Raw genomic sequence first — 27,278 nt, forward strand, 5'->3', positions numbered from 1 at the left:
TAAAAAACAAGATCCATCTATATGCTGCCTACAAGAGACACAGCATAGACTTAGAGCCACAAACAAACTAAAATTCAAAAGATGGAAAAAAATATATCAAGCAAACAACAATCAAAAAAGAGCAGGAGTGGCAACATTAATTTCTGACAAAATAGACTTTAAAGTTAAATCCATCCGAAAGGATAAGGAAGGACACTATATAATGATTAAAGGGACAATACACCAGGAAGATATAAGCATATTAAATATTTATGCACCCAATGACAGGGCTGCAAGATTCATAAAACAAACTCTATCAGCATTGAAAAGTGAGATAGACAGCTCCATAATAATACTAGGAGACTTCAACACACCATTTTCAGTGAAGGACAGGACATCCAGAAAGAAGCTCAATAAAGACATGGAAGATATAAATGCCACGATCAACCACCTTGACCTCGTAGACATATACAGAACACTACACCCAACAGCAACCAAGTATACTTTCTTTTCTAGTGCACATGGAACATTCTCTAGAATAGACCACATATTAGGTCATAAAGCAAGCCTTAGCAAAATCCAAAACATTGAAATATTACAAAGCATCTTCTCTGACCATGAGGCCATAAAAGTGGAAATCAATAACAGGAAAAGCAGGGAAAAGAAATCAAACACTTGGAAACTGAACAATATCCTGCTCAAAAAAGACTGGATTATAGAAGACATTAAGGATGGAATAAAGAAATTCAGAGAATCCAATGACAATGAAAACACTTCCTATCAGAACCTTTGGGACACAGCAAAAGCGGTGCTCAGAGGCCAGTTTATATCAATAAATGCACACATCCAAAAAGAAGAAAGGGCCAAAATCAAAGAACTATCCCTACAACTTGAACAAATAGAAAGAGAGCAACAAAAGAAACCCACAGGCACCAGAAGAAAACAAATAATAAAAATTAAAGCTGAACTAAATGAAATAGAAAACAGAAAAACAACTGTAAGAATTAACAAGACCAAAAGCTGTTTTTTTGAAAAACTCAACAAAATTGATAAACAATTCGCCAAACTGACAAAAGAAAAAGAGGAGGGGAAGCAAATAACTTGAATAAGAAATGAAATGGGCGATATTACAACAGACCCAATTGAAATTAAAAGAATCATATCAGATTACTATGAAAAACTATACTCAAACAAATTTGAAAACCTAGAAGAAATGGTGAATTCCTAGAAACACACTACCTACCTAAACTAACACAAACAGAGGTAGAACAACTAAATAGACCCATAACAAAACATGAGATTGAAAAGGTAATCAAAAAACTCCCAACAAAAAAAAAAAAAAAAACCCTGGTCTGGACGGTTTCACTGCAGAGTTCTACCAAACTTTCAGAGAAGAGTTAACACCACTACTACTAAAGGTATTTCAGAGCATAGAAAAGGACGGAATACTACCAAACTCATTCTATGAAGCCATCATATCCCTGATACCAAAACCAGGTAAAGACACCAGGAGAAAAGAAAATTATAGACCTATATCCTTCATGAATGTAGATGCAAAAATCATCAACAAAATTCTAGCCGATAGAATTCAACAACATATTAAAAAAATAATTCACCATGACCAAGTGGGATTCATACCAGGTATGCAGGGATGGTTCAACATTAGAAAAACAATTAATGTAATCCACCACATAAATAAAACAAAAGACAAGAATCACATGATTTTATCAATTGATGCAGAAAAGGCATTTGACAAAGTTCAACACCCATTCATGATAAAAACTCTCACCAAAATAGGAATAGAAGGAAAATTCCTTAACATAATAAAGGGCATTTATACAAAGCCAACAGCCAACATCACCCTAAATGGAGAGAGCCTGAGAGCATTCCTATTGAGATCAGGAACCAGACAAGGATATGCATTTATCACCACTCTTATTCAACATTGTGCTGGAAGTCCTAGCCAGAGCAATTAGGATAGATAAAGAAATAAAGGACATCCAGATTGGCAAGGAAGAAGTCAAAGTATCCCTATTTGCAGATGACATGATCTTATACACAGAAAACCCTAAAGAATCCTCCAGAAAACTACTGAAACTAATAGAAGAGTTCAGCAGAGTATCGGGATACAAGATAAACATAAAAAAATCAGTTGGATTCCTCTACACCAACAAAAAGAACATCGAAGAGGAAATCACCAAATCAATGCCATTTATAGTAGCCCCCAAGAAGATAAAATACTTAGGAATCAATCTTACCAGAGATGTAAAAGACTTATACAAAGAAAACTACAGTACACTTCTGCAAGAAACCAAAACAGACTTACATAAGTGGAAGAACATACCTTGCTCGTGGATAGGAAGGCTTAACATTATAAAAATATCTATTCTACTAAAAGTGATCTATACATTTAATGCAATTCCAATCCAAATCCCAAGGACATTCTTTAATGAGATGGAGAAACAAATCACCAATTTCATATGGAAAGGAAAGAGGCCCTGGATAAATAAGGCATTACTGAAAAAGAAGAACAAAGTGGGAGGTCTTACTTTACCTGATTTTAGAACCTATTATACCGCCACAGTAGTCAAAACAGCCTGGTACTGGTACAACAACAGATACGTGGACCAATGGAACAGAATTGAGAATTCAGACATAAATCCATCCACATATGAGCAGTTGATATTTGACAAAGGCCCCAAAACAGTTAAATGGGGGAAAACACAGTCTTTTTAACAAATGGTACTGGCATAACTGGATATCCATCTGCAAAAAAAATGAAACAAGACCCATACCTCACTCCATGCACAAAAACTAACTCAAAATGGATCAAAGACCTAAATATAAAATCTAAAACAATAAAGATCATGGAAGAAGAAATAGGGACAACGTTAGGAGCCCTAATACATGGCATATACAGTATACAAAAGATTATAAAGAATGTAGAAGAAAAACTAGATAACTGGGAGCTCCTGAAAATCAAACACTTATGCTTATCCAAAGACTTCACCAAAAGAGTAAAAAGACTACCTACAGACTGGGAAAAAGTTTTTAGCTATGACATTTCTGATCAGTGCCTGATGTCTACAATCTATATGATACTACAAAAACTCAACTGCAAAAAGACAAATAACCCAATTAAAAAATGGGCTGAAGATATGAATAGACACTTCACTAAAGAAGACATTCAGGTAGCTAACAGATAGATGAGGAAATGTTCGTGATCATTAGCCATCAGAGAAATGCAGATCAAAACTACAATCAGATTTCACCTCACTCCAACAAGGCTGGCATTAATCCAAAAAACACAAAATAATAAATGTTGGAGAGGCTGTGTAGAGATTGGAACACTTATACACTGCTGGTGGAAACGTCAAATAGAATAACCACTGTGGAAATTGATTTGGCGTTTCCTTAAAAAGCTAGAAATAGAACTACCATACAATCCAGCCATCCCACTCCTTGGAATATACCCTAGAGAAATAAGAGCCTTTACATGAACAGATATACGCACAGCCATGTTTATTGCAGCACTGTGCACAATAGCAAAAACATGGAAGCAACCAAGGTGCCCATCAACTGATGAATGGGTAAATAAACTATGGTATATTCACACAATGGAATACTATGGATCAATAAAGAACAGTGAGGAATCTGTGAAACATTTCATAACATGGAGGAACCTGGAAGGCATTATGCTGAGTGAAATTAGTCAGCTGCAAAAGGACAAATATTGTATAAGAACACTATTATAAGAACTCGAGAAATAGTTTAAACTGACAAGAAAACATTCTTTTGTGGTAACGAGAGAGGGGAGAGAGGGAGGGTGGAGAGGGGAGAGAGGGAGGGTGGAGAGGGGTGTTCACTAATTAGATAGTAGATAAGAACTACTTTAGGTGAAGGGAAAGACAGCACACAATACAGGGGAGGTCAGCACAATTGGACTGAACCAAAAGCAAAGAAGTTGCCTGAATAAACTGAATGCTTTGAAGGCCAGCGTAGCAGGGGCAGGGGTCTGGGGACCATGGTTTCAGGGGACATCTAAGTCAACTGGCATAATAAAATCTATTAAGAAAACATTCTGCATTCCACTTTGAAGAGTGGCATCTGGGGTCTTAAATGCTAGCAAGCAGCCATCTAAGATGCATCAATTGGTCTCTACCCACCTGTATCAAAGGAGAATGGAGAACACCAAGGACACAAGGTGATTACGAGCCCAAGAGACAGAAAGGGCCACATGAACCAATAACTACATCATCCTGAGACCACAAGAACTAGATGGTGCCCGGCTACAACCGATGACTGCCCTGACAGGGAACACAATAGAGAACCCCTGAGGGAGCAGGAGAGCAGTGGGATGCAGACCCCAAATTCTCATAAGACCAGACTTAATGGTCTGACTGAGACTGGAAGGACCCTGGTGGTCATGGCCCTCAGATCTTCTGTTGCCCCAGGACAGGAACCACTCCTGAAGCCAACTCTTCAGACATGGATTGGACTGGACAATGAGTTGGAGAAGGATGCTGGTGAGCAGTGAGCTTCTTGGATCAGGTGGACTCTCGAGACTATGTTGGCATCTCCTGCGTGGAGGAGAGATGAGAGGGTGGAGGGGGTTAGAAGCAGGTGAAATGGTCACGAAAATAGAGAGTGGAGGGAGAGAGCAGGCTGTCTCATTAGGGGGAGAGTAATTGGGAGTGTACAGCAAGGTGTATATGGGTTTTTGTGTGAGACTGACTTGATTTGTAAACTTTCACTTAACGCACAATAAAAATTATTAAAAAAAAAGAAAGAAAGAACCAAGAAATCTTCTGGAAGAAAAGAACTTCTTGGAATTACTCGAGGTAGAATTCAAAATATTAATATACAGAACTCTTCAAGAGATCCAGAAGGAGATCAGGCAAAACACAGAACAAGCCAAGGAACACACACGCTTTGTCTAAAGCAACAGAGGAACTTAAGAAGGTTATACAAGAGCATAATGACAAATTTAAAAGGCTGCAAGAATCCATAGAGACAGCAAACAGAAATCCAAAAGATTAACAATAAAATTTCAGAATTAGACAACTCAATAGAAAGTCAAAGGAACAAAAGTGAGGAAATGGAAGTCAGAATTAGTGAGATTGAAGATAAAGCACTTGATGTCAACTTATTTGAGGAAAAATCAGATAAAAGAATAAAAAAAAAATGAAGAAACCGTAAGAATTATGTGGACTGTATCATGAAGAATGTCCTACGTGTCACTGGAGTACCAGAACAGGGCATAACAGAAAATACCGAGAGAACTGTTGAAGATTTGTTGGCAGGAAACTTCCCTGATATCATGAAAGATGAGAAGATATCTATCCAAGAAGTTCATTGAACTTCACACAAGGTAGATCCCAAAAGAAAGTCACCAAGACACATTATAATCAAACTTGCCAAAACCAAAGACAAAAGAGAATTTTAAGAGCAGCTAGGGATAAACGAAAAGTCATCTACAAAGGAGAGTTAATAAGACCAATCTATTGACGACTCAGCAGAAACCATGCAGGCAAGAAGGCAATGGGACGACAAATACAAAGCCTTGAAGGAAAAAAATTACCAGCCAGGGATTATATACCCAGCAAAAGCGTCTCTCAAATATGATGGCGAAATTAGGGCATGTCCAGATAAACAGAAGTTTAGGAAATTTGTAAAAACCAAACCAAAATTACAAGAAATACTAAAGGGAATCCTCTGGTTAGAAAATCAATAACATCAGATAAGAACCCAAGACTAGAACATGGGACACAGCAACCAGATATCAACCCAGATAGAGAAGTCACAAAAATAAATTAAAGCTAAAATACTGAAAATAGGGAAACAGAGACGTCAGTACATAAAAGATGACAACATTAAAACAAAAAACAGGGACTAAATAATGTAGCCATATATCTTTCATATGGAGAGGAAGTCAAAGCGATACAAAGAAATAAAAGATTGGTTTAAACTTAGAAAATAGGGGTAAATACTAAGATAACCACAAAGGAAACTAACGATCCTACACATCAAAATAAAAAGCAAGAAAAACACAAAGACTCAGCAAATACAAAATCAACAACAATGAAAAGGACACAAAGAAAATACATAAAGAAAAACAACTCTGCACAAAAAATAAAGTGGAACAAAGAAACTGTCAACAACACACAAAAAAAGGCATCAAAATGACAGCACTATACTCATACCTACCCATAATTACGCTGAATGTAAATGGACTAAATGCACCAATAAAGAGAGAGAGTGGCAGCATGGATAAAAAAGAGGGGTTCTTAATTCCTCGGAGGTTGAGAAGACACACGGCATTGCTAAGAATGAACAAGCTTCTGTGCCCTGCCCTCTCTCGACCAGAAATAACCAGGTGTGGGGCCCACTTGTCTGCCCACTGCCACCAGGCAATGACTCCAGTCCTGGCACCATTACAGCCCATTACCCTAATCTCCTTCTAAAAGTTCAAAGCCTAGGCTTTAGGCAGAGTCGAAGGCTTTATCTTTTTCAAGAGTTTCCTCCAAGCAACATGAAATTCAAACGCAAAAAGCTCACAAAACATGACTGTCTAGCAGTGACCCATGTCACGGCCTCAGAAGAGGTCAACTCGCCCATGTCAGGTCTCCAGGCAAGCCTCACTCAGGGAACAAGCACTGAGTCCTGCCTGCGCTGAGCCCCTTAACAACTTCTTTCTTCCATTAGTCCCAAGAGGTAGAGGGACTCTGTAGGGCAGTGGCTCTCAAGGGTGAGTGGTTTTGCTCCCAGGAGACATTTGGTAGTGTTTTGGAGCCCTGAAGGTGCAATAATTAAGAGCTAAGGCTGCTAACCAAATGACTGGCAGTTAGAATCCACCAGTGGCTCCTAGGAAACCCGATGGGGCAATTCTACTCTGTTCTATAGGTTCTCTATCAGTTGGAATCAACTCGACAGCAATGGGTTTGATTATTTTGTTTTTGTTTTTTGGAGACATTTCGGGTTGCCATAACTGGGGGATGGGAGATGAGGTGCTGCTGGATCTAGTGGGTAGAGGCCAGGGATGCTGCTAAACATCCTATAATGCACAGGACAGTCCCCGCAACAAAGAATTATCCAGCCCAACATGTAAATACTGCTGAGGTTTAGAAACCCTTGTTGTTAGGTGCCGTCGAATTGGTCCTGACTCATAGTGACCCCATGTGCAACAGAAACCAAACACTGCCTGGTCCAGCGTCCTCCTTACAATTGTTGTTAAGCTTGAACTCATTGTGTCAATCCATCTCATTGAGGATCTTCCTCTTTTTCGCTGACCCTCTACTTTACCAAGCATGATGCTCTTTTACAAGGACTGGTCCCATCTGATAACATGTCCAAAGTACATGAGACAAAGTCTCACCATCCTCCCTTCTAAGGGGCATTCTGACTGTACTTTTTCCAAGACAGATTTGTTCATTCTTCTGGCAGTCCACAAACCAAAAAACCAAACCCAGTGCTGTCGAGTCGATTATGACTCATAGCGACCCTAACAGACAGAGTAGAACTGCCCCATTGAGTTTCCAAAGAGTGCCTGGCAGATTCGAACTGCTGACCCTTTGGTTAGCAGCCATAGTGCTTAACCACTATGCAACCAGGGTTTCCCTGGCAGTCCATGGTTTATTCAATATTCTTCACCAACACCATAATTCAAAGGCACCAATTCTCTGATCTTCCTTATTCACTGTCCAGCTTTTGCATGCATATGAGGCAACTGAAAACACCATGGCTTGGGTCAGGTGGACCTTAGTCCTTAAAGTGACATCTTTGCTTTTCAACACTTTAAAGAGGTCTTTTGCAGCAGATTTACTCAATGCAATATGTTCTTTGATTTCCTGACTGCTGCTTATGTGGGCATTGACTATGGATCCAAGTAAAATGAAATCGTTGACAACTTCAACATTTCCTGTTTATTATGATGTTGCTCATTGGTCTAATTTTGATTGTTTTTATTTTCTTTATATTGAGGTGTAATCCATACCGTCCAGCTTTCATACATTCCACTTTCCAATTATTAATGGATATTTGCAGCTGTTTCTTCTAATTTTGAGGCATACCACATCAGCAAATGAGGGTCCCAAAAGCTTGACTCCACCAACATCATTAAGGTCGACTCTACTTTGAGGAGGCAGCTCTTCCCCAGTCATATTTTGAGTGCCTTCCAATCCGGGGGGCTCATCTTCCAGCACTATATCAGACAATGTTCTGCTGCTATTTATAAGGTTTTCACTGACCAATCTTTTTATAAGTAGATTACCAGGTTCTTCTTGTCTGAAAGCTCCACCGAAACGTATCCAGCACGGGTGGCCCTGCTGGTATGTGTTAGTCATTTAGTGCTGCCACAACAGAAGTCCACAAGCGGATGGCTTCCACAAACAGGAGTTTATTCTCTCACAGTCCAGTAGGTAGAAGTCCGAATTCAGGGCGCCGGCTCCAGGGGAAGGCTTTCTCTCTCCCTTGGCTCTGGAGGAAGGTCCTTGTCATTAGTGTTCCCTTGGTCCAGAAGCATCTCAGCACAGAAACCTCAGGCCCAAAGGACGCTCTCTGTTCCCAGCTCTGCTTTCTTGGTGATATGAGGTCCCCATGTCTCTCTGCTCGCTTTTCTCTTTTATATCTCAAAAGAGACTGGCTTAAGACACTATCTAATCTTGTAGACCTCATCAATATAACTGCTGCTAATTCCTCGTATTACATCATAGTGACAGGATTTACAACATATAGGGAAATCACATCAGAAGATAAAATGGTAGAAAATCATACAACCATATGAGGGAATTATGATCTAGCCAAGTTGACAGATATTTTGGGGGGACACAATTCAATCCATGACATGGTATTTGAAATACCGCTAGCAGAGATTCCAGCATCACAGCAACATGCAAGCACCACAGTACGATAAACCGACAGATGAGAGAAACGCTACTCCAGGGTAACTGACCCGGCCAGAGGTTGACTCCTCCAAAAAGACCAGTTGCCCTCAAGTCAGTTCCAACTCATGGCTACCTCGTGTGTGTCAGAGTAGAACTTTACTCCACAGAATTTTCAATGGCTGATTTTTTCAGAAGTAGGTCATCAGGCCTTTCTTTCAAGGATGTTTTGGGCATACTTGAATTCTAACCTTTCGGTTAGCAGCTGAGTATGTTAACCACTTGTACCACCCTGAATGCTCCTGAAGGCTCATCACAAAAACAGGTGCTGGGTTGACATTTTGGCCTTTGCCAAATGAGTGAGCTCAAGCATCCTCTGGGCTCTAAGTCTCTCAGCTCATGACCACCTCCTTCCTGAGGAAGCTAGTCCTAGTCTACCCTGCTAGAGAACCTGCCAGCAGAATGCCTAAGCACCACCCCAATATGCCCCAGCAAGCAACCAAAGCCACTCTCCCTGGGTTCAAATGCTGCCAAACCCACTTACTAGTTTTATAAACTCCACAAATCTATTTTACCCTTCTCCAACAAAGCTCAGCTTCCTCATTCGTAAAGTGGGAATAACTACAGTATCTATTTCATACAGTGAGAGTTAAATTATAGAATGAGCGTTAAGTATTCAGAATAGTGCCTGGAACAAAAGCAGGTACGCAAAGTAAGTGCCATCTTTGCTGAGTGTAGCTGCCTGTCCTCCCGCCTGTGAAACCAAGAGCCTCCCTCAGAAGGGGGAGATGGGGGTAATCATAACGGCAAGCTGCCCACACCTGGAATGAAGACCCTGCAGAGAGTTAGTACAGGCCCACCGTGGGGGAGCTGGGAGATGACGAGGTTGCAGACTGGCTGAAACCCTGCTCTTTGTCTGCCTCTGAAAGGCTTGGGGAACAGCCCCAAGGTTCCACCTCCCCAGGGATCTAGCAGGAAGTAGCTGGAGCGCACAGAGCAGGGAAGGGTCTCTGGTTTCAAGAACCAGCCTGGCTCTACGCCTTCCAAGATGAGAGTGCTGAGCGAACCATTTAATCTTTCTAAACCTTAGTTTTGTCTTTTAATCAGCGATAGAGTACCTACATCAGAGCTGCGGTGAGGAGTGTTTAAGTTACCAGATGCAAAGAGGGCTCTCACACTTGGTCATATAAATTGAGTCCATCAAGGAGGCTCCGTGCGCCTCACAGATAGAGCGGATGCACTGATGTATCAAAACTATTTTCTGGTAGTAAAGAGTCTCCTTCTAGCAAAAGCGGTGTATGCTATAATCATTTTTCCAGCCAATGAAGTAGAGTATCTTCAGGGAGGGGTGCCTTTTCCTAATTTGCACAAGGGTCCCTGTTATAGATTGAATTATGTCCCCCCAAAATACGCATTGTAAATCCTAACCTCTATGCTTGTGGTTATGATCCCATTTGGGAATGGGTGGTCTTTGTTATGTTAACAAGGCAGGATTAGTGCAGGGTGTATCTTGAGTCAATCTCTTTTGAGGTATAAAAAGAGATTAAACAAGTGAGCAGAGAGAGATGGGGGAAGAGAGATGCCAAGACCCATGGAGACCTCCAAGGAACCAGGAAGCAGAAGCTGAAGAGACAAGGACCTTCCTCCAGAGCTGACACAGACAGAAAGCCTTCCCCTCAAGCCAGCACCCTGAATTTGGACTTCTAGCCTCCTAACTGTGAGAAAATAAATTTCTATTTGTTAAAGCCACCCACGTACGGTATTTCTGTTATAGCAGCACTAGATAGTTGGGACAGTCCCCTGAATGGAAATCACTTTTGTAGGAATAGAGGGCAGCCATCGCCACGGAGTTATTATTCCCAGCTCACCTTCTCCAATTCCTGCAGAAACACCTGAGCGATCCAAGAGGCCCTCTCAAAGCAGGTGATCACTTCTTCCTCCCTCTCAGTCAGGCGGTTGGAGGAAGCGATGGAGTTGGGTAGGCGTTCCAGGGAGAGGCCTGCAGGAGGAGGAGAACACCTCAGACCTGCCTTGCTCAGGCCCCTCTGACTCCAGGCCCTTCCCATGGCCCAGAGTGGGCTCATCCAAAACGACATATGCTTTGGAGCAGCCAGCAGGAGGTGGGGGTCTGCAGAGGGGAAGGAGGAAGCTAAAGCGATGGTGGTATTAGCTGTGGCTGGGATCAAGCAGTGGGCTGACAGAAGGCATTCACTCCCCATGTGGCAAATCAGACTGTGTTACCCCCCAGTTCTTCCCTATCCTTCCAGGCCAATTTCTCCATGAAGCCGTTCCAGACCTCCTCCTTCCATTTGTTAGAACTAAAATACCCATGCTCAAGACACTCGCCACTTTCTACATTGTACTATGGTTATTTATGTTCAACTCTTTTCTCTCTTATCAGCTGAAAGGTCTACGTGGCAAAATGTGAACCCTTTTAGGTTACCATATCCCTAGTACAGCAGCTCGCTCCCAGTAGGAGCTTGAGTTATGCAGCCTTTTATACATATCCCTCCCATGGAACCAAAGTTTCTACCTTGTATAAGTTATTTGTGTTCAAGTCTTATCCACCCAGAGCAGAATCTACTGTTGTAAATCCCTGTTATAGATAGAATTGTGTCCCCAAAAAACATGCGTTGTAAATCCCAGCCCCTGTACCTGTGGATGGGAGTCCTGGCGCAAAGTGGTTAAGCCCTTGGCTGCTAACCGAAAGGTCGGAGGTTCAAACCCACCAGCCCCTCCACTGAAGAACGATGTGGCAGTCTGCTCCTGTGAGGATTACAGCCTTGGAAACCCTATGGGGTGGTTCTGCTCTGTCCTATGGGGTAGCTATGAGTCGGAATCTATTCAGTGGCAATGGATTTGGTTTTAGGTTTTATACAGGTTGATGTAATCCCATTTGAAATAGCGCTTCCTTTGTTATGTTAAAGAGGCCATCAGTGTGAGGTGTGTCTTAAGCCAATCACTTTTTGAGATATAAAAGGAGCAGACTAGGCATAGAAGCAGGGAAGAATTTTCCCTCAGAGCAGACACAGAGAGCCTTCTCGGCACCCTGAATTCAGACCTCTAGCCTCTTAAACCGAGAAAATGAATTTCTGTTTGTTAAAGCCACCCACTTGCGGTATTCCTGTTATATAACCAAAATGAAATCCGGTACCAGGAGTAGGGTGCTGCTCTAACAAATACTTAAAATATGGAAGTGGTTCTGCAATTAGGTAATGGGTAGAGGCTGCAGAAATCTTGATATGCTTCATAGTAAGGCCCTGGTTGCCTCTGAAGAGATTATTGGTAGAGTTATGGGCATTAAGGGCAATTCTGATGAGAGCTCAGAAAGAATTGAGAGCTGTAATGAAAGATTTTATCATCATAAACAAAATGTTGCTAGAAATGCGAACATTAAATATGCTTCTGGTGAAACTTTAAAAGGAAATGATGAACATGTAATTGGACACTTAAGAGAAGTTCATGCTTTTTATGCAGTCTGAATTATGTTCAAATGTTTGGAAGATAAAATTTTTAAGTGATGAACCTAGGTACTTGGCTGAGGAGATTTCTAAGCAAGATCTTAAAGAGGCCATGCAGTTTCTCCTTGCTGCTTATAGTAAAATGTGCCAGGAAAGACATACACTTAAAAATGAACTGTCCAAAATGAAACCAGAACTTAAAGACTTGGAAAATTCTGTTGTACAAACTAAGGAAATGTGTCCTGGAAAAACTTTCACCGAGGGCGTGGCTACTCAATCTTTTGTTCAACAGATAAAGCCTGTGACTAGTAGATCTATTCAACTACCATAGCAGAAAGCGACAGGGACAGTACAAACTGAAAAAAAGGTGCCTACCTCCTGGAATTCTACAGGCAGGAAACAGGTTATCTTAGTTATCCAGTGCTACTAAAACAGAAATACCACAAATGGGTGGCTTTGACAAACAGAAATTTATTTTCTTACAGTTTAGAAAACCAAAATCATTGCCATCAAGTCAATTCCAACTCATAGTGAGCCTAAAGGACAGAGTAAAACTGCCCTATAGGGTTTCCAAGTAGCAGTTGGTGGATTTGAACTGCTGACCTTTAGGTTAGTGGCTGAGCTCTTAACCACTATGCCACCAGGGCTCCTTTCACAGTTTAGCAGGCTAGAAGTCTGAATTCAGCAAGCCATCTTTAGGGGAAGGCTTTCTCTCTCTGTGAGCTCCGGAAGAAGGTCCTTGTCTCTTCTGAGCTTCTGTTCCTAGGCGATCTTCACGTGACTTGGCATCTCTCTTCCCTCGTCTCTGCGTCTCTAGATTCTGTTTAATTTCTTTTATAGCTCAAAAGAGACTGACTTAAGACACAGCCTATACTAATCCTGCCTCATTAACATAATAGGCAACTCATTCCCAAATGGGATTATAACCAGAAGCATGGAAGTTAGGACCTACAACACATATTTGGGAGGACATGATTCAATCCATAACAGAGGCCAATGGAATGACTTGGTTGCAAATACTTGTTGTCCTCCAAGAAAAGGAAGGCATCATCCATGGAACAGTTTGGAGATCAGCAGAACTACTGGAAGGACCATGACCAGCAGGGCTGCCTCCATTTGGAAGGGTGGGAAAACCACTTCCTAGATTTCAAAAAGTCAGATCTCCACCACTTCATTTCCAGTGTGGGGCTGCTGTTCAGGTAGGCCAAGAGCATGGGGCCACTGCCCAAAGCTGAGGTGGGTGGCTTCCATACCCAAGGGTCAGGTTACAATGGAGCCACCAGGGGCTAAAGGGGTGAGGTCCAAACTCAGGTGGATAAGAAAATGTGACCACTCAACGCCTAGGGAGCAGAGTTGCCTTCCCAGTGGATCTGGAAGGTGGGGTGAATGCCCAGGGCCAAGGGGCTTCTACCCAGGATCCGGAGAGCTTAACCAATGTCCACAGTCTGGAGGGCAGAGCCATTGCAGAGGATTATTTTCAGGCTTGAGAGCGAATGTAATTTGTTCTCCTGGGTTTTGGGCTTGTTTGGTGCCCATGAGCCCTTCTTTCCAATTTCTCTCATTTATAATGGAAATGTCTATATCATTGTACTCTGGAAACAAACAACTTGTATTCTAGGTTTCACAGGCCCACTAACAGAAAGGAATTTTTCCCCAGGATGAAACACACCCAAAGTCTCACCCATACTTGATATAAATGATCCAGAAGATGAGACTTTGGATTTACAGTTGACGCAGGAATGGGATAAGACTTCTGGGATGATGTGATGGTGTTTTGCATGTGGGAAGAACATGCATTTTGGGAAGCCAAAGGGTGGAATGTTAGGGACAGAACTGTGTCTCAAAAAAATGTGGGAAACCCTGGTGGTGTACTGGTTAAGTGCTATGGCTGCTAATCAAAGGGTTGGCAGTTCGAGTCCATCAGGCACTTCTTGGAAACTCTGTGCGGCAGTTCTACTCAGTCCTATAGGGTCACTATGAGTTGGAATCGACTCGACAGCAACAGGTTTTTTTAAAAAAATACCTGTGCATAAAATTCCATTTGGGAATGGGACTTTTTTTTTTTTTAAATACCTGTGCATATAATTCCATTTGGGAATAGGACTTTCTTTGTTGTGTTAATGAGGTCATATCAGTGTAGGGTGTGTTGTAAGCCAATCAACTGTGAGATATAAAAAGAGCTGATTAGGCACAGAACAAAGGAAGCGCAGATGGGGGAAGATAGATACCAGGCCACATGAAGGTAACCAAGGAACAAAACTTCTAGAGCTAACAGAGTAATTTAGCAAAGTTGCAGCATACAAGGTCAACAAATAAAAATCAGTTAGGTTTCTATACACCAGTAATAAGAAATCTGAAAGGGAAATTAGGGAAACAATTCCATTTATAATACTATAGAAGAGAATAAAATACCTAGGGATAAATTTAACCAGGGATGTAAATGACTTGTACAATCCTTCTGAAAGACATTAAAGAAGACTTAAATAAATGGAAAAATCTTTCATGCTCATGAATTGGAAGACTTAATGTTGTTAACCTGCCAATACTACCTAAAGCCATGTAGAGATCCAACGCAATCCCAGTCAAAATTCTAACAACCTAGGAAAACTCAATCTCCAGCTTTATATGGAATAGCAAGAAGCCCTGAATAGCTAAAGCAACGTTGAAAGAGAAGAAGAAAGTAGGAGGACTCAAAATTTCTGGTTTTAAAACATATTATACAGCTACAGTAATCAAAACAACCTTGTACTGGTATAACAATAAACACATAGGGCCACAGAACAGAACTGAGAATCTAGAAATAAACCCACACATCTATGGTCAACTGATTTTTTACAAGGGTGCTAAATCCATTCAATGGGGAAAGAAGAGTCTCTTCAATAAATGGTGCTGGGAAAACTACATTTCCACACACAGAAAAATGAAACAGGATCCATTCCTCACACCATACACACAAAAAAATTCAAAATGGATTAAGAACCTAAATATGAAAATTGAAACTATAAAATTATTAGAAGAAAATGCAGAGGCAATGCTGTCGGGCCTAGCTTTTAACAACAAATTATCTAATAACAAAAGCACAAACAGCAAGAGACAAAATAAATAAACGGGACCTCACAAAAATTAAAAACTTTATTCATCAAAAGACTACTAAATCATGGTTTCATGGGACATCCCACTTAACTGGCCTAATAACGTGTTTAGTGCTACTTTCCCACTTCTTACTGTGTTGCATAGCACCCGGGGTCTTAAAAGCTTACAAGCGACCACCCAGGGCACAACTGGTCTCTATTCAGCTGGAAGAACATAGGAAAAAGGTGAGTCAGGAATAGGAGGAGGAAATGGAATGTGTGGATAATTGCCTCCATGAACAACTGCCTCCTGTGCCATGAGACCAGAAGAACTAGATGGTGCCCGGTACCATTGCTGAACATGTTGATCAAAGAATTCTTATCAAAAGAGGGAAAGTGTAGAACAGAATTTTAAATTCTAACAGAGTCCAGACTTTCTATAGTCATGGAGCTGAAACTAATGCCCCAAGATAATCTTTAAACCTTAAACCAAAATATTACCTGAAGACTTCTTAAAACCAATCGTTTAGCTGAACTAGTAAAAAATGTCTGCCTTGAGGATTATGCTCTTTTAAGAACTATTTATATTAGATCAAATTGACAACAGTAGCTCAAAAGATTAGATAAGAACCTTAGAGGGCAGTGAATTTATGCTAATTGGGGAGGAACAACTCAGAAAAGGAGGGTGAGAATGGTTGCACAACTCAAAGAATGCAATCAATGTCACTGAATTGTATAGTAGAAACTGTTGAATTGGAGTATGTTTTTCTGTGCATACTCTCAACAACAACAATAAATACTTTACCAAAAAAATGAAAAGACAAGCTAATGGCTGGGTAAATATCTTTAGAAATGATATACCCGATAAAAATTTAATAACCCAAATATATATAAAATTTTGACAATCTAACAACAAAAAGACAACCAAATCATAAAGGCCAAGGGACCTGAATAGACATTCTACCAAACAGAACATTCAAATGGCCACCAAACACATAAAAAGATGCTCAGCGTCATTAGCCATCAGAGAGATGCAAATCAAAGCCCCAATGAGATACCATTTTACTCCCTCTAGGATGGCTAAGAAAAAATTCTTAAAAAAAAAAAAAAAAAACAGAAAACAAATGTTGGCAAGTCTGTGGGGAGATTGGAACCTTTATCTATTGCTTGTAGGGATGCAAAATGGCACAGCTGCTGTGGAAAATAGTGTGGCATTTCTTCAAAACACTAAAACTAGAGCTACCATATGACCCAGCAATTCCTCTGCTTGGTATATACCCAAAAGACTTGAAAGCAGAGACTGACACTTGCACACCAATGTTCATTGCTGCACTATTCACAATACCCAAAAGGTAGAAACAACCTAAATGTTCATCAACAGATAAATGGATAAATAAAATGTGCTACATACATACAATGGAACACTACTCAGCCTGTAAGAGAAATGAAGTATTGACACATGCTAAAAAATGGAGCTTGAAAACACTATGCTGAGTGAAACAAGTCAATCACAAAAGCACAAATATTATATAAACTCGCTTATATAAAAAGACAAGAACAGGCAAATGTACATAGACCAAAGTTTATTAGTGGTTACCAGGGGTAGGAAGGAGAGGGAAGGGGGTGGGGGGCTATTACTTACGGAGTACTGAGTTTCAGTTTACAGTGATGGAAAAATAGCATTGATTAAGGGTAGGTTTGCACAGCGAATTATTGTGATTGCTGTCAATAAGTTGTATACCTATTAAATGTTGAATTGGCAAAAGTTGTGTGATACATTCACAACAACAACAACAACAACAAAAAGTAGCTGCTGAGGCTGCTTATGTATAACCACCTCATGGAATTTGGTTCCTTGGTTGGCAGGTTTAGGGTCATGGTTTCATGAGACATCCCAGTAAACTGGCCTAATAACATGTTTAGTGCTTCTATTCTACCTCCTAGTTTATTGGTAGTGCCTGAGGGTCTTAAAAGCTTGCAAGCAGCCATCCAAGGCACAATTGGTCTCTATTCACCTGGAGCAACAGAGGAAGAAGGTGAGTCAGGAACAGGAGGAGGAAATGGAATGTGTGGCTAATTGCCTCCATGAACAACTGCCTCCCGTGCCATGAGACCAGAACTGACTGGATGAGGCCCAGATGCCATTACTGAATGTGTTGATCAAAGATTCTATAGAAGAATCCTGATCCAAATGGAGAAAATACAGAACAGAATTTCAAATTCTCATGACTCCAGACTTTCTGGAGTCACGGAGGCTAGATGAACCCCTGAAACTATTGCCCTGACATAATCATTAAACTTTAACCAAAAATATCCCCTGAAATTTTCTTAAAACCGACAATAGTAAAGAGCGTCTGTCTTAAATATCATGCTCTTTTAAGATCTATCTGTATGACAGCAGCAACTCAAAAGTTTAGATGGGAACCTTAGGGGGCAGTGGGTTTATGTTAATGGGGGAGGAACAACTCAGCAAAAGAAGGTGAGAATGGTTGCACAATTCGAAGAATGTTAATCAATGTCACTGAATTGCATGCACAGGAATTGTTGAATTGGTCTATGGTTTGCTATGTATACTCTCAACAACAAAAAATAAATCATTAAAAAAAAATTAAATCTATACAGAGTAAAGTTGAGATATGATAGAGAGGGCCAGATTCCTAAAAATACTGCTCGAGCACCTAGATTCGGCCTTGCCTGAAGCTCTATCCCCTGAAGTCTTCCAGTACATGAACCAATAAATCCTGTCCCCATCTTCTATTTACTTATTCTTTTGTCTAAGTCAATTTGAATTGTGTTTCTGTCACTTGTAAACTAACATAGACCTGACTAGAGAGCATTGTCCTTCTGGTTCCCAACAAGCAGCATCCATGTCTATTTCATCTTTGTGTCCCACACAGTATTTTATGAATTGCTGTGTTGGCACCGAATAATCAATATACAGTACTGTCAACTGCCAGAAGAACAAACAAATCAGTCTTAGAAAAAATGCAACCAGAATGCTCCTTAGAAGTGATAATGGCGAGACTTTGGCTCTCTTACTTTGAGCATGTCATCAGGAAAGAACAATCCCTAGAAAAGCACATGATGTTTGGTAAAGCAGAGGGTTAGCAAAATCAAAAGAAACCTTCAGTGAGATGGCTTGACATAATAGTCACAACTATGGACTCAAATATACCAATGATCATGAGGATGGCACAGGGCTGGGCATAGTGGTTTCATTTGGTTACATACAAGGTACCATGAGTGAGAGCCAACATGACGGCAACTAACAAGTGCTCACGATGAACTCACTGAAGGAATGTGTAAGACAGACTCCTCAGCTACTCCCTGACCTATAGTCCCAACATCCAACTAATGACCAAGTCCAGAACACTTCAAATCATCCCTCCTTCCCCTCTTCCTATCCTATTTCAGGCTTTATCTCCTGACCAGATGACCACACAGGTCTCCTAATTAGCCTCCCTGCCTCCAGTCTCACTCCACTCTAATCCATCCCACACCCTGGTCCCGGAGTGATCCTTTTAAGCTGCCACTTCTTAAAACTTTCCAGTGGTCCCCACTGCTACAGGATAAGGTCCCAACTCCTGTCCATACCAGGCCTTCCAAGACCCAGTCCCTGCCACGTATCCAGCTTCACCTCTCACTGCACCACACCTGTTGCATCCACACCAAACCTCCTATTCCCAACAGCTGGGTTGGGAGGTACCTCCCTGACTTTGCTCAAGTTGTCCCTCCTGCCTAGAATGTACCCACCTACGTCCACCCAAAATTACTGCTCACCTACTGAGATACTGCTTGAGTGCCACCTGCTCCATGAAGCCCCTCCTGTGTAACTGCCCATTCCTGCCTGTGGGCCCCCACATATCCTGTACATATTCCTACCCAACCATTTCCCATACTTAGTATTTGCCCACATACCTGTTTCCCCAACCAGACCTTAGGCTCTTTAAAGGCACCAATCTGATCTTAGTCGCCTTTCTAACACCTGGCACACAGTAGGCACTCAAGCATTGGCTGGCTGGATGAAAACACAACAAGCCTGATCAAGTCTGACCAAGTACAAAGTGCTCTGCAAGTATAAGGTAAGGAATCACTACTGTTTTTCTTGGCTAGGTTCCAACTCAGGTGGCTTAGAGACCTTGCCCTCTGCCAGACAGGGATGTGACCAGGCCCAAAGGCTGGGGTGCCTCAGATGGGGGGAGGTGGGCACAGAATGTGGTTGCTCAATACAAAGACTCAGTCACCAAGCCTCCTGCCAAATGAGTCATGGATGGGAGGGAAAAGCTCCTCGCTCCAGAGGACTAAGAGGGGGAGGGCGAACAAAGGCAAAAGCAAGGAGATACAGAAAGAAGAAAGGAGGAGGCAGGCCGCCCAGCTGCTCTGCTGGTGCTGGCACCAGACATGTGGCCCCTCTACCCTACAGGAAGGTGGGACAAACACACAACTGCAGATGGCAGGAGGATATAGTCAACTCCAGAAGACATGGAGTGGGTTTTGACCTGGCCATCCTATGGTCCCCAGAGAGATATGCTGCCTGCTAGGTTCCCTCCTGCCCCACTTCTGGGCCCAGAACTGGGATGGGGCCTAGAAGGTTCAGGCTGCCAGTCTCAAGCCACCTGTGGGCTGGCTGCTGCAAAGCGGTGAATTCAGGTACTGAATTCAGTGTCTGTGGGGCTCCAACTTTCCTGTGCTCCATTTGTCCCTTTTATTCCCATCAGACACTTCCCCACCATAGTTCTCCAAGAATTCTACATTCTACCCTCCTTGAAAGCTCAAGGCAAAACCACCTCCTCTCTGAAGCCTTCCAGCTGAAGTTAAGCCTCCCTACCTCTGAGCCAGTAGAACATTGTTAGATTCATCTCCTATGGTTCCTATTCCCAAGAGGCAGTTGTTCAGACATAACTAGGGGATACTGCATGGTTTAAAATCAGGAAAGGTGTGGGTCAGGGTTGTATCCTTTCACCATACTGATTCAATCTGTATGCTGAGCAAAACTCCAAGAAGCTGGACTATATGAAGAAGAGCACGGCATCAGGATTGGAGGAAGACTCATTAACAACCTGCAATATGGAGATGACACAACCTCACTTGCTGAAAGTGAAGATACTTGCAGCACTCACTGATGAAGATCAAAGACCACAGCCTTCAGTACGGATTACACCTCAACATAAAGAAAACAAAAAATCCTCACAACTGGACCGACGAGCAACATCATGATAAACGGAGAAAAGATTGAAGTTGTCAAGGATTTCATTTTACTTGGATCCACAATCAATGCCCCTGGAAGCAGCAGTCAAGAAGTCAGACGACATATTGCATTGGGCAAATCTGCTGCAAAAGACCTCTTTAAAATGTTAAAAAGCAAAGATGTCACTTTGAGGACTAATACCTGACCCAAGCCATGGTATTTTCAATCATCTCATATGCGTGCAAAAGCTAGAGAACAAATAAGGAGGAACTGACGCCTTTGAATTATGGTCTTGGTGAAGAATATTGAATATACCATGGACTACCAGAAGAACGAACAAACATGTCTTGGAAGAAGTCATGGCCAGAATGTTCCTTAGAAGCAAGGATGGCGAGATTTCATCTCAGGTACTTTGGACATGTTATCAGGAGGGAAGAGTGCCTGAAAAATGACATCATACTTAGTAAAGCAGAAGATCAGTGAAAAAGAAGACCCTCAATGAGATGGACTGGCTGCAACAATGGGCTCAAGCATAGCAACGATTGTGAGGATGGCGCAGGAGTGGGCAGTGTGTCGTTCTGTTGTACGTGGGGTTGCTATGAGTCAAAGCTGACTCGATGGCACCTAATCACAACCACCACCTATGGTTTATGCCTTTTCCTACCCTGTAATCATCTTCTCTGCCATTTCTGATTGACCTTTGTACCCCAGTGACAGCTTGGGGCCTAGCGTGTAGTAAGCAAATAGACAAATGGATGTATTTATTCACGATAAGTGTAGAGTCTATTGGGGCTTCTCCCTCTCCATTTAAAAGGTGGTCCTTGGAGAATTCATAAACTAATTGTGGTATATTTATACAATGGAATACAAAGAAGTAAAGAACAAACTTGATATACACGACAACATGGACCAATCTCTCAGAAATTATACTGTGCGAAAGAAGCTAGATAAACAAAAAGTACATACCATATGATTTCATTTACGTGATGTTCAAAGAAATGCCAAACTAATCTATATTAATAGAAACCAATCAGTGGTCGCTGGGGGGAGGGACTGGAAGGAGGGCTCAGGGAACTTTCTGGGGTGATTTTATGTCTTCATTGAGTGTTGGTTACATGAGTGTTTACATTGATCCACCTCATCAAATTGTACACTTAAGATTTTTGCAGTTCGCTGTATGCAAATAATAGTGCTAATGCATTTTTGAAAGGAAGCAATTATGAGTCCAGAGAATTCAATAATCAAAGCATAGGGAATATTTCCATTGAGGTAGTCCTTCTATACAATAATTTCCAACATACGTAAGACCAGAAGGTTCCTGGACTGGCATGGCTTTCCCTAAGCAAGGGCACAGCCAGTCACCTGGTTTTGCTCATAAAAGGGACTTTTGGCCTTATCTGATTGACATGAAGGTCCCTTTTCTTGTCCACAGAGGTCTGATTAGAAAACCCACTTGGGGACTTTAACCCTTGAGTTTGTTCACACTCTGCTTCACTATTTCTGCACAAGTGGTCAAAACGCAAAACTAGATTCAAGATGAAGCCGGCCACTGGGCCCTCGAAGGATCTCAGCGGCTGTAGCGCGGCCCTGTCCAGCAGGCAGCCTGCCAGGAAGTGCTGGACACTACCTCCTGGTTCCCACTGGCAGGAGAAGACTTTTCTGTAAAGACACCCAGCTCTACAAGTCAAGCGAGGTTTGCTTTCCTCCGCCCCTTAATGTTGTTGTTGTTGAGAATATACTCAGCAAAACATACACCAATTCAACAGTTTCTACACGTACAATTCAGTGACACTGGTTACATTCTTCAAGTTGTGCAACCGTTCTCACCCTCCTTTTCTGAGTTGTTCCTCCTTCAAGAGGTTTGCTTTTTAATTAACTCTGAACTTTCAGTTTGGAAGCAAGCTGACCTGGCGCTGCCTGGGGCTGAACAGCAGGCTGGTCCTGGCTTCCTCACTGGAGATGACTCACCATGTCCCAGGAGCCCCACCCTCAGAGCCTTGGGCTCTGGCTACAGGGGTGAAGAACACAAAGCTTTCCCTGCGACTGTTCCATCCAGACAAGCAGACTCCTTCCTGCCACCGACCCATCAGTCAAAGCGTCCACAGAGGGCTACACCCACAGTTGGGTCCCCCAGGTTGGGGGGGAGGGGAGGAAAGAAATGTGAGTCACCGTTTCAGCCCTCAGGGAGGGAGCATCACAGCCAGGTGAACAGGACACCCCCAAACCACATTCAAAAGGGGGCCAGTGGGCACCGTGTGTCAAAAAGCCTCCAAAATGTGCATATCCTTTGACCCAGTGATTCCATTTTTGAGAATTTTATCCCCCAAAAAATATATATATCTATATATATAAAATTATTTTATGCAAAAATTTAGCTTCAAGGATATTCACTGAAGCATTGATAATGGCAAAAAAATAAGATGTAACCTGCAGTTCCAATAACTGTGGGCAAGTTCACTTAATTAGGATAGACCCTTACTATGAAATGTTGTGAAGGTATTTTAAGAAGTGACGGAGATGTCTCCTGGAAAGTGGTTCACAAGATATGAACTTTAAAAAGCATATTATAACACATGACTGTATGAGCTTATTTTTGTGGGGAAAAAAAACCCCACATACAAACATATAGGAAAAAAGGCTCAAAAGATATTACCTCAAACTGTTTACAAAGATGTAAGTCTCAATTTCCTCAAAAGGCAAAATGGTTTTACTAACAATGCCTAGCTCAGTGGGTGGCCATGATAATTAAATTATGATATATACTATAAAGAACAGAATGTATGCTCAGAAAACATTTCCAAGTGACGCTTACAACGACCTTTAACCCTCCCCTAGGATTATATATGAAAACTCTAATTCAGGGAGAAAAGATTCATTCTAAGACCCCTCAGCTAAAAAGTGCCAGAGTTGAGACCTGATCCAGGTTTCTGACTTTAATACCCTCTGTTCTGCCAGCCTAGACTCCTCTGAGGGTGACCTTCTCTTCCCATCAGTAACTCACCAAAATAAAAATTAAAAAAAAAAAAACCAAGCCCATTGCTGTTGATTCCGACTCATAGCAACCTCATGTGTTACAGAGTAGAGCTGCCCTGTAGGGTTTTCTTGGCTGTTATCTTTATGGAAGCAGATCACCAGGCCTTTGTTCCATGGCACTGCTGGGTGGGTTCGAACTGCGGACTTTTCGGTTAATAGTTGAGCACAAACTGTTTGTGCCACCCAGGAACGTTGAAGGGCAGCATAAGGAGTTTAAACTTTGTCCTCGTTGCAACTGACACCATGGAGGGGTTTCAGCAGGGGAGCCATGTGAGAGAGAGAGAATGGTGGGTAGGAGACCAGCTATGAGGCTACTGCAGTGGTCTTGGCAAGGTGGCCGTGGCCTGGCCCAGGACTGCAGCTGTGGAGAAGAGGGGTAATCGGATTTGGAAAGCCCAGAGGACTCACTGATGGACCGGATATGGAGGTTTAGAGAAAAAGGGGCATCAAGGATTAATCCTTCTTTTTTGGCCCGATCAACGGGTATACAGTAATCATGGCTACTAAGGTGGCTGACTAAGGTGGCAGAAGGGAGGGTTAATTTGTTCAAGTCAGCTTGAACTCTCTGCTGATCTCAAAGCTTAGACTTTCTTCTTCCTCTGACAGGGCCCAGCCACCTCCCAGGTGCCACCATAAGGCTAAAATCCAGTCTTCTACTCCCAGCAGGACCAACTTGGAGCCGCTCAGCCTGGGCACAGGCGTGACTAACGTGTTGGGGAACAAGGAGTACCGGGAGCTGGGCACAGACGACTCGGATGTGGAAATGACAGGTGTTTCCATGAATGTGCTTTATTTTTCTTCCTTAAAGAAAGATTTGTGGTTTTCGTACTGTTTCTGAAGAAAGAGGCTTGACTTACAGACAATAACTACTGCCTCCCCTCCACCACCAAATACACACATTTACACACACACGATGTTTATATACTTCAGGCAAGGAAAATCCAAGATTGCTTCAACCGCCCTTGCTCTCAAGCTCCCGGCATGGTGTCTAAAGCTTTCCCTGAGAAGCAGAAAGCGCCTTTGGGGCCTCACCCTCGTCCCTCCCACTTCAGAGGAAGGCTGAGTCCTGTGAGCGAGACCTCAGACGGTCACATCCCAAGCCCCTCTGGTCTGAAGGGGAAACAGGGTGAGTGAACGTGCTACTGTGTCTTTTGGTGGCGGGGGTGAAGAGACCCAGAGGACTCCCCAAGAAGGAACAGCAGCTCCATACGAGAGACACCCATAGTCGCACCCCTTGCCAGGCCTGCTCAGCTCCCCCGCCCCGACCTCCTCCCACCAGCCAAGTGCACCTGAGAACCAAATCCCCTGCCCAAACAGAACCACAGAACAGGATTCAAGGCAAAAAGGTAAATAAAGCTGTGGTGTAGCCATATGGCCAGGGGGAGTCCTCAGAAGTGGGTGAGTCAGGCTCTGACCTGGAATCGGAGAGAGCCAGAAAGTGAAGGTCAGGCTGACTCAGGGTGGTGGATTCCAGTTTAACCGTGAGCTAACTGTCCTCTGGTAAACTGCTTCACTTCTGTCAGCCTCAGTTCCCTCACTTGTAACATGAGGTATTGGCCTAGATGAGTTCCTCGCAGTCTAAAATTCTGAGCAGGGTGTTTACAAGCTCTGGCTGCCTGGGTTTAAACCCTGGCTCTACCACTTCCTGTGAGACATCCCTTGCATGAGTCGCTTCACCTCTTCCAACCTCAACCCCTTGTCTGTAACGTGCGTGTGAAGGGGATGCCTACTCAGAGGGCTGCTGTGTGGGTTAGATGAGGACATACCTGGCATGGAATGAGAGCTTAATAAATCATATTTTTCTCTGCACTCTGCGGCCTCCTGCTGCTACCACCCTTATGCTCACGAAATTTTGTCAGGACCAACGGCCAGCCATCCCCATCCCCTCTGGAGTGTGGCCCCTTCTCTCTGCAAGGAGAGACCCACCATACCCCTCCCGCCCCCCACTCCCAGGAAAATCAGCATCATGCACGCCCCGGCAGCCACGTGCATGGTCTCAGGTGCACACAGGCAGGTAAACCTCAGTATACCAAGCAGCAGGGAGCAGGCACTGCAACAGGACAGGAGGACAGGCAGAGAGGAGGCAGGACAGTGGGCCGCGTGCAGTCACTGGGATGGGAGTTAGCAAAGTCTGTGCCCGAGCGGCCCGCAGCAGCGCCCAGCTCCTTACCTCCCCTGCAGGACCTCTGACCACCGGGACTCTGTTCCCCCAAGAAGCTGGAGGCATGCTGGAAAGAGTAGAGAGCAGGAGAGAGGGGGCAATATGTACTGAGCCAGGTTTACAGGGAGAAGCACTGAGAAGGAAACCCAAGGAAGGGCGTTCAGTTTGGGGAGTCATGGAAGAAGGGGTCTCCAAGAGGCCCAAGAGACCCAAGCTCCAAATGAAGACCACCCCCAAGACTGGCCTACGTCAGGGGTGCCGAGAGTAGGATGACAGAGCAAAGGGAGAAGACCCCCCGCCAACAGACCGGACCATCCCAAATGGGCACCTGCCCTCCTGCAGGGTGGCGCTGGCTCTGCCCAGGGGGACAATCTCGGCAGATTTCCTGGGACACTGTGAGCAACTTCTCAGTGGAGAGACGGACCCAAGGATCCAGGGATGGACAAACAACCCTCAAGAACTCCCACCAACGTGTACTAGTGGTTACCAGGATAGGTCGGGGGTGGGAGGGGGCGGGAAATGGGGAGTCACTGCTTAAGGGGCGCTGAGTTTCTGTTTAGGGTGATAAAAAAACTGGAAGCGGATAGTGGCGATGGTGGCACAACATGGTGACCGTACTTAATGTCCCTGAACGGTACTTGTAAAAATTAGTGAAATGGCAATGTTTTGTTACATATATTTCACCATAATACAATTAAAAAGACAAAAACCCTACCAGTCAGAGCTAGAAGAGGATCTGCACCTTACAGATGTCACGGTCACCCCCACAGGGACCCAAAGGAGACAGAGACGTGTGTGTGTGAGGGACAATGGAGGATGAGGGCAAGGGGATCCCTCGCATTCCAAGGCCAAAGTGGAGGTTCTAGCCCTGACTCCATCATAAATCCCTGGCTGATTTTGGACAAGGTGCTTATCTCCTCTGGGCCTCAGTTTCCCTATTTTAGATGGGGAGAATGTTCCTATCTACAACAGAAAAGGGGGTGCCATGCACTCTATGCTAATGCCAGGCACCAAATCCTCATGTAGACACAGGCATCTAGACTGTTCTCTGGGGGCGGGTCTGTGCCAGGATAGGGAGATGGTCAAACATCTAAGATTCCTGGCAATAGTCTGGGCAGAGTAGCTCATGGATCTCATTGCCAGCAAGGTCCACCCCTCACGCTCTCTGATTCCAGGATTCAGGGAAGTGGAGCCTGAAGCACAAAATTTGGGGTAAGGCTTTTACTAGCATTTAACACGTGCAGGGTGCCATTCAACAGCACTACTTCCCCAACTGGGCCAGCTATGGCCCCCTTGTGAAATGCCTACTTCACTGGCCTCGTGCTCCTGAGTTCCCATCAGAGTGCCCCCACCCTGGGAATGCTGTGAGCTCCTCCAAGGCAGGGGAAGCTCTGACCTGTTCACCACTGGGTCCCAGCACCCACTCGCTGGGCGACTCACAGCACTTGCTCAGCCAATACCCATGGGATGGCGGCTCCTCTCCAGCACCAGGCACCCAATTTGTGA

At 43.3% G+C, this 27,278-nt stretch overlaps 1 protein-coding gene across 3 annotated transcripts in view; it reads right to left on the reverse strand.

Annotated features, from left to right (window-relative positions):
- The window catches only part of TTC7A (tetratricopeptide repeat domain 7A), a 158,811-nt gene that overhangs the window by 113,286 nt on the left and 18,247 nt on the right, over positions 1-27,278 (reverse strand). Inside the window, exons 3-4 of one of the 3 annotated variants that reach the window (XM_023557262.2) lie at positions 25,782-25,839; positions 10,727-10,857 (exon numbers count right to left, since the gene is read on the reverse strand). The exons of 1 other annotated variant lie outside the window; for it this stretch is intronic. In XM_023557262.2, the coding sequence (XP_023413030.2) occupies positions 10,727-10,857; positions 25,782-25,839 (189 nt within the window). The remainder of the gene's footprint in view (positions 1-10,726; positions 10,858-25,781; positions 25,840-27,278) is intronic. One more of the 3 variants, XM_064277131.1, reaches the window with a different exon arrangement.

The sequence above is a fragment of the Loxodonta africana genome, chromosome 26 (assembly GCF_030014295.1).
Source record: "Loxodonta africana isolate mLoxAfr1 chromosome 26, mLoxAfr1.hap2, whole genome shotgun sequence".
Taxonomy (NCBI): Eukaryota; Metazoa; Chordata; class Mammalia; order Proboscidea; family Elephantidae; genus Loxodonta; species Loxodonta africana.